General features: G+C 35.8%; 1 protein-coding gene and 1 long non-coding RNA gene across 2 annotated transcripts in view; one reads left to right on the top strand and one right to left on the bottom strand.

Annotated features, from left to right (window-relative positions):
- Positions 1-15,452, bottom strand: part of wu:fc34e06 — an 83,521-nt gene that overhangs the window by 52,779 nt on the left and 15,290 nt on the right. The window contains exons 42-46 of the mRNA XM_073953148.1: positions 14,282-14,354; positions 14,023-14,192; positions 13,798-13,919; positions 13,621-13,682; positions 12,986-13,110 (exon numbers count right to left, since the gene is read on the bottom strand). Coding sequence (XP_073809249.1) covers positions 12,986-13,110; positions 13,621-13,682; positions 13,798-13,919; positions 14,023-14,192; positions 14,282-14,354 — 552 coding nt within the window. The remainder of the gene's footprint in view (positions 1-12,985; positions 13,111-13,620; positions 13,683-13,797; positions 13,920-14,022; positions 14,193-14,281; positions 14,355-15,452) is intronic.
- LOC141386139 (uncharacterized) lies at positions 8,306-11,054 on the top strand. The gene is made up of 2 exons (XR_012407406.1): positions 8,306-8,899; positions 9,780-11,054. It is a non-coding gene; the product is annotated as an uncharacterized lncRNA (long non-coding RNA).

Below are 15,452 nucleotides of genomic sequence, written 5' to 3'. Positions count from 1 at the left end.
GAAGAGAAATTAAAATGGTCGTGCCGAACTGAGTCTGGTTCTCTCAAGGTTTTTTTTTTCTTCACTCCCATCAGGTGAAGTTTTTTTTCCCTCTCCGCTGTCGCCACTGGCTTGCATGGTTCAGGATTGGTAGAGCTACGCATCGATGAATTTGCTCTTCAGTGTTTGAACTCTCAGTAATGATTAAATCACACTGAACTGAGCTAAACTGAACTAAACTGAACTTAAACACTAAAAACTGAACTACACTGTTCCAGTTACTATGACCATTTATGTGAAGCTGCTTTGACACAATCTACATTGTAAAAGCGCTATACAAATAAAGCTGAATTGAATTGAATTAAACTAAAGAGACAAGTGCTGTTTAATTTAATTGGTGATTCCAAATATGTAATATAATCATAAGCTAGGCAAATAGTTTTGGAAAATTTGATGCTTCCCCATTCAGACAGATTGCCCGAGCATACTGCCCGAGAGACGATTCAAAGATGGTCACAGACTTTAATGACTTGCCCTAAAGGGACTTATTGACGATTTGAAACAATACAATATGGTTGCATTTTATCCAATTCATCCAGGAGTAGTTGTCATAGCAACAAATCAATATAGCATATTTTTTGTGACACTGTAAAATAATAATTCATATTTTTACATTACTATGAAGCCAACCTGATTTCACCAAGTACGACATGTTCCTGTTTTACCATCTACGTTGATCGTGGAACAACATTCCAATCAGCCAATCAGAATTAAGGCATACGTTCACCGTTTATGGTACGTTTAGCCTTATGGTTAGGTTTATGCACTTCTACTTGATTGTTAACCAATTACTATTCCACCAGATTTTGCATATAATTTACAGTTGGGTTTAGGGGTAGGGAATAGGTTACATTTTCCAACAAAAATTATGTTCCAGAATCAACACAGATGTTATTCTAGGATTGGATCGTACTTGGCAAAACCATGATGTTCTTACTGTAAGGGGTAGGTTTAGGATAAGGTGGGGGTGTTAATAAAATACAATTTAATGGGTAACTTCATAACTAATTTGTAAAATACTTGGTGGAATTTCTGTTTTTACATTACTGTCATGGTTGGGGTAGACATTATTAAAATACAATTTAGAAATTGATGATAGAAATTTTCCGGCCGCATACATGTCCATTCTAGCAATAACTTGAGTAGGCTTATTTCAATTAAACATTATTAGACTGTCATTTCAAGTGAAAGTGATACTAAAAGTCTGCGCCCAGCAACTGCTGATATTTTCTTACAATAGTACTGTATTCAATTTGGGAAAATATACAAATTTTGTATTATTATATATTTAAAAAGAATTAGCATTAGGGGTAGCACTTTTTCAAAGGTGTTCAAACAGAACATTTTTGCACCCTTTGTTGACTACTAATATACTTTCAAGATACCAATATGGATTACAAATGGATTTTATATACAAATGCATAATTTTAAAAGTTATTTCCCCAGTTTAGTACAACAATTTATGTGTGAATAATAATATACAGTTGACATCGGAAAAAATTAGCCCCCCTCCCCCCCTTTGATTTATTTTTCTTTTTTAAATATTTCCTAAAATATGTATAACCGAGCAAGGAAATTTTCACAGTATGTCTTATTATATTTTTTCTTCTTGAAAAAGTCTTATTTGTTTTATTTTGGCTAGAATAAAAGAATTTTTTTAGAAACCATTTTAAGGTCAAAATTATTAGCCCCTTTAATTTTTTGATAGACTACAGAGCAAACCATATTTATACAATAACTTGCCTAATTACCCTAACTTGCCTAAGTTAACCTAAATAACCCAGTTAAGCCTTTAAATCTGACTTTAAGCTGCATAGAAGTGTCTTGAAAAATATCTAGTAAAATATTATTTACTCTCATCATGGCAAAGATAAAATAAATCAGTTATTAGAAATGAGTTATTAAAACTATTGTGTTTAGAAATGTGTTGAAAAAAATCTTCTCTCTGTTAAACAAACAGGGGGTCTAATAATTCAGGGGGGCTAAAAATTCTGACTTCATCTATACATGGCCAGAATTCTCATAACAGGAGTCATGCGATGTTAACAACTAATATGCAGGTGATATGATGCTGCAGGAGATGCAGACCACTTCACAAATATTAAATGTAATTGAACGAGCCAGTTATGACTTAAACCAAGGGATTAGCAAACTTAAAGTACTGTCATGTAAAACATCCACTCTAAAGGCATTCCTGTCAACACTGGGATTTGCAAATGAATATCTTCATAGTATAGCACAAATGTTTTAACATTTTACTAAAATCCATACCAAAAAAAGTGGTCTGTTATTTTTTTAATGTGTGAAATATTTCAGGACACATTTTTATGACAAGAATGCAATTAAATTTATTGTGACTTCTAAATGTCCTCATTTGCACTGCGTCCCAGTTCCTCCACACATCCACCCATTTCAGAGGCAACTACATTGTCTATGTATTCCTTTTGCTGTCCTACTTTTTCCCTTCATCCCTTTCACAGTGCTGCACCCAGCTGCAGTGACAGGTATGAATATAAGAGATCAGTTGGAACAAAGGGGATTATCATAAAATAAATGCATGTGATGGTACAGTATGGTCTGTGAGAATGTTTTATGGATTATAGAGACAAAGAGATAAAAGGACATGAAAACAGCTCTGTTAGTATCAGCCTGTTTCACTGCTTTTACTGCTACAGGTATACATAGATCCAAAGCACAGAATAGATAAGGGCAATGACGAAAGACACTATAAAATTATTAGTAGGTCCTGCATGAGCTCATGCGGTGTCTCCTGAGCACGGGATGATATTTTGGTTGTATCATAATCAGAAACGTGGTTTAACAATTGAGTTTTGTGCTGTGTAAACATGATGAAAATCAGTGTATAAATAAACAGAAAAATTTTTGGTCTCTCTGTTGTTTGCTTTGAAGTTGCACACATATTTGTTGGATGTACCGTCACAGACTGCAGAACCAGTAGAGCCAGTTGAGCATCAACCAACCCTATACTTCACATGCATCGAATGTGAATCACTGTGAAATTAAGAAGTAAAAGTAATATTTTATTAAAATTGTATTATCGTCAGCCTTGCCAGAAGATATTAGATTTAATAATAAAACCAAGCAATCGTTTTTAAATCAACTGTAGCTCTAGTGATTTAATTCATGTGGATTTCCTCTACAGTTCACCTACATACTAATAGAAGACAGCAAACATATTATGTTTCTATATTGGAAATAGTTAAAGTGCAAACTTAAACTTTTAAAATTTTTGTAGCATAATATAGCAACCCAGACAGTCTATCACTTTAAAAATATTAATGTCACATTTTAGAACTTTTTAAGGTTAAAAGGTCTAGAAATGCTAATTCACTGATATTATTTACATAATTTATAGAAAATATAGCAATCTACTGAAGATCACTAGTTGAAACAATACCCATTTCATCTCTAAAACATTTCCACTGCTGTCATTTGAAGAGAGCTGTGTATGTTGTTTTTGTCAGGGAAAAAAAATGATAATTCTATGATTATTTTTGCATAAATGCAAATAAATGGCAAGTACGTTAATTGATTGTGACAGCAAATGTGATAACTGATGCTGCTATCTATAAATATGAATTAGGTTATTCCAGTTACGTCACCAAACAGCTACACACAATGTATTCATAATTATATTTACAAACTGATATTATATGTACCATATAAAAAATTAAATAATAAATAAATAATAAACAAATAATTAAGTTAATTAAATAATTAATTAACATAAAATGTGACTTCTGTCTTTGTTAACCTTGTGGTTAAATGAATGTTTGATTAATAACAACAGCCAAGTTGGCTTGACAAATAACAAATAAGCCTAAAAATATACTGAACAAGAACATGTGATATGCACAAGATTTAAACACTTTAAACTTTTAGATTTTGATTCACTGCCTGACTTTTCTTAATTAGCATAACGGCTGTTACACACTGCACACGAGAGCAGCGCAATGCGTTCTCTCTCTCTCTCTCTCTCTCTCTCTCTCTCTCTCTATCAGACACACACACACACACATGCACGCACGCACGCACACACAAACACACAGGCTTTATGTCAGTTTTTTTTAATTTAATAAATTTGTATTTTTGGAGCTTTGGTGTTGCCGCCTTCGATGAATATTTAATTAGCACCTTTTGCGTTTTTTGGCTGAGCACCCAGTTAAGAGGGACGTGCATGCTTTTGTACAGTTTCTCATAAACTAAGAGTACAACAAATCATTTTTATACAATTCTATTTTCTGAAATAAAAGAAAAAAAAAATACTTCAAGACTGATAACAACAGCCAGAAGAGAGAACAACATCAAATTTACTGTCCTGCCCATAGATGCTGCATTAGAAACACCTCACATAAGCGATAATTCGTTTTTGTAATTTGACGCAAAGATGATACAATACATTTATAAATGCATATAAATGTTCATTTGTTTTATTTTTATATTAAAAACTCTCAAGGATTTAAGAATATGATGACCGTTAAACGCTTTTGAAAAGGGTCCATTTAAACCACCAGAAAGAGTAATACAGGTTAAAACTTGATGAAAGAGACCACCTGAGATGTACTGTGTTGTGGCAGCCAATAATTATTATCAAAATCTGTGTAAACAGATGATGTTTAATAAAATCACTCCAGACAAACTGCAGTAAGAGCTGGGGGATAAGGCGCCATGCTTAAACAATATATAAACAATACTTAACAGCTTGCTCCACTTGCAAATGGCACTAATCAAGTAAGGATTAAGATATTTTTGTCCAATGTGTGATTAATGAAAAATTCAGTTTTCCTATTGAAGATGTAGTAACAGTATTGATAATGTACAAAATAACCCTGTGTGTAAGATCTTTTAAAATTAAATAATTTTGTCAGAGAGAGAGTGAGTCCACCACACACCTGTCAGTGCTTCACCTTTTATCAACAATGGAAAGTGACACCACTGTCTGTGTTTTACATAGTTGTGGGGGTTAATTCCACTAATTTTAAGGCAAAGTGTGGTATGTTAAAATAATTGACACAAGATTTTTGGACACATTTTTTTTGTTAGATTAAAGTTAAACAATTAAACAATTTACTGCTGTAGAATTAGGAAACTTATTAATTAGAGCTTTTATAAACACAATAATAATAATATTAATATTAATAATAATACTTTTGCCAAAAGAAGAGTAAAATTAAATATTTGGAGAACATAGAAAATATTGTATTGTTATGCTATGTAACATTCTGTGATCTGAAAATAAGGAACACATTTAATAAATTATAAAAAAAAAAATCAAACCATTTTTTTTACCTGAAAAAATGATGGTTTTGGCCACCAAATGTACCTGCAATTAAAGAATCACCCATATGGATGTATTTGGTATATTTCTGGACTAGTTTGAAATAGTCTGATGCCTGCTGTTGATAGCTCAACCAAGAGATTTTATCCAAAATATCTTCGGAAGATGAGGAGAGGTCTCAGGGGTTTGGATTGACTTGGGAGTAAGCAAAAAAACATGTTTATTTTTATTTTTGGACCCTTTAAAAAGCTTTTACAAAGCGAGTCATCTCAACATTGCTTGTGTAAGGGCTTGACTGAAAGTTGAGCAGATCCTGTGTAACTGGTTAGGTATAGGCGGTTTCCTATAATGAGGTGCTGAATGCCAATCAAAAGAAAAAGAATGTCTTCGTGGAAGTAGTGTATTACTTTGATACACAGATCAGAATAGTTCAAATAAGGTGAACGCCTGTGGAATCCAAGTTCATTCGACACACTGCACTGTTGACCTCTGCTGGTCAAAAATTGCAAGTCAAAGAATTCAGGTGGTGCAAACGGGCAATATACTTATTTTCAACGTTTTACTATTATACATTAAACAACAAGGAATTATTAGGTTCTACGTTTGAAACCAAGATTTTTTTTCATCAGTTACTGCACCAACTTCAACAGATCTATTGACCACTTCATAACACATAATGTCCTTCATAGTGCAAAGCCGTTTACCTTCTTCAGACTAAGAAATGCATTTTAGTTATAAAGTTAGGCTAATTTGCCTGCTAACGTTACACAAACAAGTTACCTGTCACTCTATCTTTCTCACTCTGTTGCTCTTTTTTGCTCCCCTCACTGTTGGGTTTCTTTACTTATTCCATTTCATGTCGTTTCCCACCTCCCAAATAAACCGCCACCGCATTTTCCGGTTTTCCCATATAAGGACTGGCTGCAGTGAACGTGCGTAATTTTACTCTGTTGGTATGGTAAAATGTCTAATTTTCTTACATTTAAAGGGGTGGTCCAGAATGTAATTTTAAGGCTTGGTTGTGGAGCAATGTGTGCTCATATTTCACTTGAAGGAAATCATGTTATTTTTTCATATATCTCACTTCGATTATACACAGCTACTTAACTAACATGAAAAGACTGTCATATTTCCTAGATCCTCTGAAAGGCCTGCCCTCAAGTGACTCTGATTGGTCAACATCATAATGTGCTGCGATTCGCGGATCAGCTCCACGTCACGCCTGCTGACAAGCACGCGCGTTTTGTGTTAACAGTCAGTCAGTCAGCAGGTGTCTGTAATGAGTGAAAATTGGATGCAGCTCCTTTAAGAGTGTTTGTGTGCCACTGTGTGTGTATTTATGTGTGTGCGTGTGTATACTATGAAGTATCTGTAACACGATAAGCGCACGTGCGCGGGACCGATGTTTATTGTACTTTTTCTTTCATGCTCAGATTATGTTATTTTCTGTGGTGACGCTGGTGACAGAATAAAACACAAGATGTGGGATAAGACCTGTGTGAGCCTTGATTGATTTGTTTTATGCTGTTACACTCTAGTTGGGAGAGCATTGCTGTATGTTTTTTTTATCAACGTGTTACATGACGTCTTTCACGTATATCCAGAATATGCCTGTGTAAGTAACTTGTATCGTTCACTTATCTTTTGCGCCTTTATTTTCAGAGATGTAAAATGCATGGAAAAGCTGCCTGTGTAGTGAAACACTGCTGTGCCGTCTCACACAGAGAGACGCACGTGCTGGTCAAGAGTGCGTGTATGTGTGTGTGTGTGTGTGTGTGTTTACAGCAGTTTGACTGATAAATATGGATTTGTAGCTAAATCGTTAGCGGTGGTGAACATATTCCCGTTGTTTACATCATTTTACAACATACCGTTAAGGCTAGACACTGTGCATGTCATGATCAATTTTAACAAAAAAAAACACTTACAGATCGTGGCTCAGTCAGAGATCACAGCGTCTCCTTGCTTCATCTTTGAGGAAATTTAAGCCGAATCCAGGACTGAACTGGGAGAGATTCTGGAAGCTGCGTTTTGTCAAATCATGCTTGCTATGTATTTTATAGTTCTCTGGAACATAATTAGTATTGAACTGCAAGCACTTCTGTGTTTGGGGCGTGTCATTTGGAAAAAATACAGAAACAGAGAAGCTCTTTGGAAATAGCAGGATGGCCTTTTCTCCCTCTGCGCGTTACAGCGCCTCTGGCAATGGCCCTTAGCTGCGCAGTGTGGGTGCGCAATAAACGAACCTTTGTGATCTCACAGGGGGCGGAAGTATTTTTTGTAGTCCCCAAAATTCGTTCATTGTAGGCTTTGCTAAGCTAACTCTGTAAAAATCAAGGTCTCCCTTTGCATTGAAGTTTGAGCATTTTACATTTTACAAAAAATTAACGCAATTAATGCAGTTGGTGTGTGTATGTGTGTGTGTGTGTGTGCGCGCGCTTTGGAGTGACACAAAGTGTACCTGTATGTGCCATTGATGTACCGCTTGATGTTTCTTACGTCCTTGTCGCATCACCAGTGGCCACAAAATTAGGCACAAAAATGCATATGCTGATTCAGTAATCCTGTTTGTGATCCTGCCTGTTCTCACTCTCAGCTCACATCATTCAAAATAAAAGGTCCACATTGTCCCCGATAATGTCAACAGACTGGACTGTCTTAGCAACTGTCTGAGTGTAATTGAGGACTTGGCAAAACTGTTTCTGCTTTATAATTAATGTTTTCAACTCACAGCAATACAACTTTTTAATAAGTACAATTGTTTGTATTCAATACTTTATTATTATTATAATTTTCCATAATTGCATTTACAATAATAATTGTAATAATTTACATGAAGAAATCTGTGTTAAACTTAAATAAAAATTCTAATAATGAATTATATTTTGAAAATAAAACTTTTTGTCTTGTGTTTACATTAATTTTAATGTATATAAGTTATATATAGTTGAAGTCAGAATTATTTGCCCTTCTTTGAAATTGTTTTCTTTTTCAAATATTTCCCAAATGTTGTTTAACAGAGCAAGGATAATATTTTTTCTTTTGGAGAAAGTTTTTTTTTTTATTTATTTCAGCTAAAATAAAAGCAATTTAAATTTTTTATGAAACTTTTCAAGGTCAAAATTATTAGCCTCTTTTTTTTTTAACTGTGTACAAAACAAACCATCGTTATACAATAACTTGCCTAATTACCCTAACCTGCCTAGTTAACCTAATTAGCTCAGTTAAGCCTTTAAATGTCACTTTAAGCTGTATATAAGTGTCTTGAAAAATATCTAGTCAAATATTATTTACTGTCATCATGGCAAAGATCAAATAAATCAGTTATTAGAAATGAGTTATTAAAACTGTTATGTTTAGAAATGTCTTAAAAATCTCTCTGTTAAACAGAAATCGAGAAAATATGTATAAAAAAACCTGAAATATAAATATAAAATATAACTTCTGGGTGACACAGTAGGTAGTGCTGTCGCCTCACAGCAAGAAGGTTGCTGGTTTGAGCCTCGGCATATCTGTGTGAAGTTTGCATGGTCTCCCCGTGTTCACGCAGATATCTCCCAGGTGCTCCGGTTTCCCCCAGAGTCCAAAGACATATGGTACAGATGAATTGGGTAAGCTAAATTGTCCGTAGTATATGAGTGTGAATGAGTGTGCATGGATGTTTCAGTGATGGGTTGCAGCTGGAAGGGTATCCTCTGTGTGAAACATATGCTGGATAAGTTGGCGGTTCACAGACAAAAACCAGTACTGGAAAATAGCCATACACCTTTTCATTTACACACACACTCATACACTATGGCCAATTTACCATGGACTGTGGGGAAAACCAGAGCACCCATAGGAAGCCCTCACATGGGGAGAACATGCAAACTTCACACAGAAATGGCCCAGCTGGGACTCGAGCCAGTGACCATCTAAAAGTTTTTCAAGTGCAATATTTCTATTTAGTCTTCAGGGAAAGACAGCACAGTGGTGCAGTGGGTAGGGCTCTCGCCTCACAGCAAGAAGGTGGCTGGTTCGAGACTCAGCAGGGTCAGTTGGCCCTTCTTTGTGGAGTTTGCATGCTCTACCTGTGTTTGCGAGGGGTTTCTTCTGGGTGCTCTGGTTTTCCCCACAAGTCCAAAGACATGCACTACAGGTGAATGTGTTTCTCAGTGATGGGTTGTGGCTGGAAGGGCATCCTCTGCATAAAACATATGCTGGATATATTGGCAGTTCAATCCACTGTGGCGACCCCAGATTAATAGAGACAAAGCCGAAAAGAAAATGAATGAATGGTCTTCAGGAACACTGCTGCACCCAAAGGGATCAGTTGCTGCATTTCATTGCGGCTCAGTAATTAGCACTGTTGCCTCACAGCAAGAAGGTCACTGGTTTGAGTCCTAATTGGAATTTTTTATGTTAAGTTTGCATGTTTTCCCCATGTGTGGGCTTCCTCCAGGTGCTCTGGTTTCCCCCACAGTCCACAGACATGCACTGTAAGTAAATTGGATGAACTAAATTGGTCGTAGTGTATGAGTGTGTGTGTGAATGTGAGAGTGTGTGGGTGTTTCCCAGTACTGGGTTGCATCAGGACGAGGATCAGCTGCATAAAACATATGCCTGAAAAGATGGTGGTTTGTTCCGCTGTGATAAATAAGGGACTAAGCCAAAATAAATGAATGAGTGAATAAATGCAAGGATGCATGGATGAATGGATAAATAAACCTAGCTAAATGTATAAATGTCATTGCCACAGGATTTTAATTTTTAATACTTATTAAAAAAAAACAAAGCTTTTTATGACAATAGATTGAAATGGAAGATTCTAGCTTTATATCTTTATTTAACTGCTCACAAACATCATTACAAAATGTCTGACACCATGGGCCTAATAAAGGGAGATAAGTACAATGTTGAAAATACTTCATAAATTGTTTTCTTTTTGTCTTTTGCAGAGTCTAAATGTGTGTCTGTATGTGTCAACAACTTTCAATACAAAATCATATTTGTATAAACTGCTTTTAATAAAATACCATTTCAACAATACAGACAATACATTCACATTCATGTGGATTTGTGGAAAAAGGGGGCAATTAAATATATTATGAGGATAAAATACATGAAGTGTGAAGAAAGAAGTGATCAACACATTCTACATTTGTCCCAAACATTACGTAAATTCAAGTTCATCATTACATTAGCATCATTTTCAAATAAATAAATATTTCCTTAAATAATAGTTTACATATTATAGACATCCAGGCTTTGCTCTTGAATTTCTCTAGAAGAGGCTGTTTCGAGTGGAGTACTGTACATTGTAAGACTGTCTCCTGTGCCAACGTCTTCTGATTGCTGCACAGCAACCACACAGCAAACACTGAGGACAGATAAAATAAGCGTCAATATCCTGGAAATCACATTTTAGCATATCATTTACCATGAAAACAAAGCATGCATTGCAAATATTTGACATCCTGTCATCATAATACGTACACAAAGGAGAATCCAGCAAGGTACAAGCATGATGACAATCGCGCAGGGTACAATGATAGCCACAACCCATGCTGCATTTGTGCTGTTGCCTGAAATCGTAGTGTTCAGAACTGTAGGGTAAGTGGTGGCTGGAGCAGGTGTGGTGGAAGCTCCGAGTATAGAGGCGACCAAGCCAAAAGCACCAACATCACTGTCTGAGAACACGTACGTGACATTGGCTTCAATGATGGAGGAATTGCTCCTGTAGAGAGATTAAAACGCACAATGAGAAATGAATAAATAAATAAACTGAGCATGTCATGCTCCTACCATCATTCATAAAACTACTAATGAAAGCTGTTTTTAAATCAGTGTTGCCAGATTGGAAATGTCAAAGTATCGTACCAGAACCTCAAAATTATCTTATTGGAGGAAAATTATCATACACAAGTCAAACGGAGAGTATACAGGCATTATCTAGTCAGATAGCGTTTTGACACCTGGTGCAAATTACCGAATTACGTAAAAAAAAAAAAAAAAAACACTAGGCATACCTGAGGGGAAAGATCTAAACTCCACCTCCGAGTCACTGTCCTGCTTGTGTTGCCAGATGTTAAGGGATTCATTTTGGGGTACAAATCGGATGCCGTCATGCACGGGCAACATAGTGCTAAATGGCTTGAAAGCAGTGCACTTTCCCAAATTTTTACAAACTCTGAGGTGTGCATGAGCCTATTTAAAGTATAACTTTGGAAAAACACGTTGACATGACGCATTTGAATGGGCAAACTCCCCTGTCCTTCTCACTTTCCTTTCCAGCACTACTTTTACAAAACTTTATTGCAATAAAGCAATAAAGTTCAACCTCAATCAACCTGTACCTGAAACTGACTGACTTAAGCACTGCCATGCGCAGCAGGAATGTTAATTCACAAGAAAAAGTCATTTTCCACGTTGATTGGCTGAGAAAGTGTAACGTGAGATGAGATAGAAAATGTGTCTAACTCCACGTTCTCTTCACAGACAGTAGACAAAAGATGCAGCTAGATCAATATATAGAAGCCCTAAGATTACAATGAAATGTGTTTTAAATGCCATAAAATTCTGAAATTATCGTATTTTATAGGATTTTTTTCATTATTGATCATACATCGTACAGAGGTCAAAATTATCGTACAAAACACTAATTATTATCCGTCTGGCAACACTGTTTTAAATCATTAAAATATTTCTTCTTAAAGTGAACTTACAAGAAAGCAATTTGGTTGAAGTTAAAGTCAACAGTTGTTGTTTTATTGAGGATCTTGGACACCTATGGAAGAAAAAAAAAAGATGAGTAAAATGTTGTGATTGATGGGCATGAAATAACGCAATTTCTCTCACAACTCACAAAGCTGTTTATGTAGGTCTGGATCACGACATAGGTGTCATTCCTGAGTTCAACTTTCTCAGACATGGTTACGTTGCTGATTTCAAATCCAAAGTTCAGAGAGAATGAGGTATCATCAAGTTCTTAAAAAAAATATTAAAATAAAACAACAATTAGTGGTGCGGTTACATGTGGATCTAAATATTTCACTTAACCATTTATTATTTAATAAAGATTTATACACAGTTCATTTTGCACTCATATGTTATTTTTCAAAGCAGCGACAAAACAGGAATGTAAACTATAAAGAGAACTCACTTGTATAAGTGACATTGACACCATTCACAAGGTCTTGCAGCTCTTTTTCTGTGATGGATCTTTTAGATTTCATTTTAAATCTCAACAACAGGGAATTTGCCATCTGAAGGACGTTGCTCTGACTTGGCAGAGGGCCTTTTGTTTTAAATATAAGGCTGATGTAGATAACCACCTTCCCAAGCCTGCAAAATAATTTTTTTGTCACCATCAAGTTATCACAGCATCAAAATAGTAGAATCAGTCCAATACAGCAATGTTATCAGCATAAGACAAATTACAGGAGTGAGATGAAAGCTTTATCATATGTTTAATATGATTAAAAGAAAATAAATACTGGCTTTGTATAGCTAGATTTGAATTATTGCTCTTACAAGGTTGGAGGAGAGGTTATCAACAATGTGCTGGCTGTCGTTAAAGCTGAAATAAAAGTAGTAGATTAGTAGGGCAGAATTCTGCTTTAAAATACAGCAGTTATTTGTAAAGAAAGGCAATTAAATTTGACATACCAGGTGCAGATGTGGTAATAACTCCATTAACTTTCAGAATTTCTTGGACCAAGGTACTGGTTGTGTTTACATTACTTTGTGAGAAAACAAACTGAACATTGGCCTGAATCTCATTATTAGTATTGCTGTGGAGAGATTTAGACACGTGGTTAAGAATGCTGGTAAACAACTAAATGATCGTATCAATCAACTCCATCTTAACCTATTAACTACCCAATCAAGAAAAAAAATGTTTAGATTGCATTAACTTAACTCCTAATGTTGCTAGCTAACACACTCAATGCCTTTTTCAACACATCCCATATTTTCTAAAATATCAGCCTCTACCAAATGGTTGATATGTCGGTTTATGTCAAAAGTACAGAGCTTAATACATTACTATTAAAAATCTAAAAATATATAGCATAAGACCAATTTTTTTAAAGAAAATATTTAAAATGAAACACTTTTTAAATACTAATATTTATCATTCTTTAATTGACTTTAACAGGCATTATTTAAAACACTAAAACTATGGTAAACCGTTTGGTAGGGTAAGTCAAAGGGTTAAGCATCTAATCAAATACTGAAAACTACTGAGAAAGATTACTTGAATCATCAAACATTACTGATCAATAAAAGATTGCAGAACTCACTTGAACACCACTTGATTTAATTCAATTTGAGGAGGTGTGGGGTCATTCAGGACTTTGGGCAGCTAAAGAATGATTCATTTAAAAATAGATTAATGTTTATTAATATGTCATGGGTAATGTTATTTAAATAAGACATAAATTTAATTGGGGTATCTCGCCAAAGTTGGGGTAACTTACCAAATTGTTTATAGAGGTTTGGATTTGAACGTAGGTTTCATTCCTCAGTTCAAATGTCTCACGCATGGGCACATTGCTGATTTTGAATTCAAATATGAGTACATAGGAGAAATCACTAATCCCTTAAAACACAATAAAATCATTAGTTGTGTAGTAACATACTGTATTTTCTTCTGCACTATTTCCATTAATAAAAAATAGCTGAAATAGAAAGGAAAAACTCACTGTTATAGGTGACATTCACATAGCTCGCTTGCATGTTTTGTGTGGTGACATCCTTAGTTTGCAAACGAGAAGTGACCAAAGAATTGACCAGTGGTATGATGCTGTTTTCACTCGGTATTGGGCCCAGAGTGATGAACTGAAGCTTAATAAATATAGTAACCACTCCCATCCTGCCAAAGATGATAAAATGATAGGATTGTAAAAACAGATTCGGAAAGCACCTGGCTTTTACAAAATCATACTAGAATAATGCACTTACAAAGTTGGTGGAGACGTTGTTGTTGTTGTTGTAGTTGTTGTTGTTGTTGTCAGACTGCTGGTTGTTGTTGTGACTGTAAAATAAAGAAATTGTTAAAGTGATAGTTCACCCAAAAGAAAAAATCCTCATTTACCCCACTCAAGTGTTCTGTTGTCTGTTATTAAATAATGACTTCTAGTTGATCATTTGGTATCCGAAATGGCAAAAAGCAAAGGCCTCTAGATTGTTTTACCAAAATAAAATATAATCATGCTTTGATTTTATTTATTGAATTAGGAAAGTAAGGTCTGATTTTGCTTAGACAAAAGTCTTGTCACTTAACAGTAATAATGTACAGTATAGAATATAAAGTCAAGGTGCAGTGGGAAAAGAATGGTGTGGGGTAGTTCTGGTGGGAGTGGTAGGGATGTCTAGATGTCGGGGGTAAGGTGTCTGAATAATAATAATAATAAAAATAATAATAATAATAATAATTCCGCTTTTCTGGGCACTCAAAGCGCTTTACACATAGGGGGGAATCTCCTCTTCCACCACCGGTGCGCAGCTTCCACCTGGATGATGCAACAGCAGCCATTTCGCACCAAACTGCACTTCACACACCAGCTGACAGGTGGAAAGGAGACAGAGTTATGAAGCCTAGTATTATATGGGGAGAGGTGGGGGGCCATGATAGACAGAGCACAGTGGGCAGAATTGGCCAGGATGCCGGGGTGAAACCCCTACTCTTTTCGAAGGACATCCTGGGATTTTTAATGACCAAGGAGTGGTCCTCAGTTTAAAGTCTTATCTGAAAGACGCCGATCTCTGAACATTAGAGTCCTTGTCACTATACAGGGGCATTAGAACCCACACAGACCGCAGGTTGGGTGCACCCTGCTGGCCTCACTAAAACCACTTCCGGCAGCAACCTAGCTTTCCCATGTGGTCTCCCATCTAGGTACTGACCGGGCGCAGCCCTGCTTAGCTTCAATGGGCAACCATGTGAGAGTTGCAGAGAGCAAGCTGCCAGCTAGAAAGCTAGCTGCCGGCTAAATAACACAGCTAAATAACACAGCTAAGTAACTGTACTATGCACCAGGTTTCAGGCAGCCACTGTGACCGGATACCATACAGTCGTCGATCTGAGGTTGTTATAGACTCTACCAAAATGCTGAGGACTGGAGGGGGTGGG

Source organism: Danio rerio, chromosome 1 (genome assembly GCF_049306965.1).
Source record: "Danio rerio strain Tuebingen ecotype United States chromosome 1, GRCz12tu, whole genome shotgun sequence".
NCBI classification, from domain to species: Eukaryota; Metazoa; Chordata; class Actinopteri; order Cypriniformes; family Danionidae; genus Danio; species Danio rerio.
The sequence above is the reverse complement of the archived record's forward strand: the minus strand, read 5'-3'. Positions and strand labels throughout refer to the sequence as shown.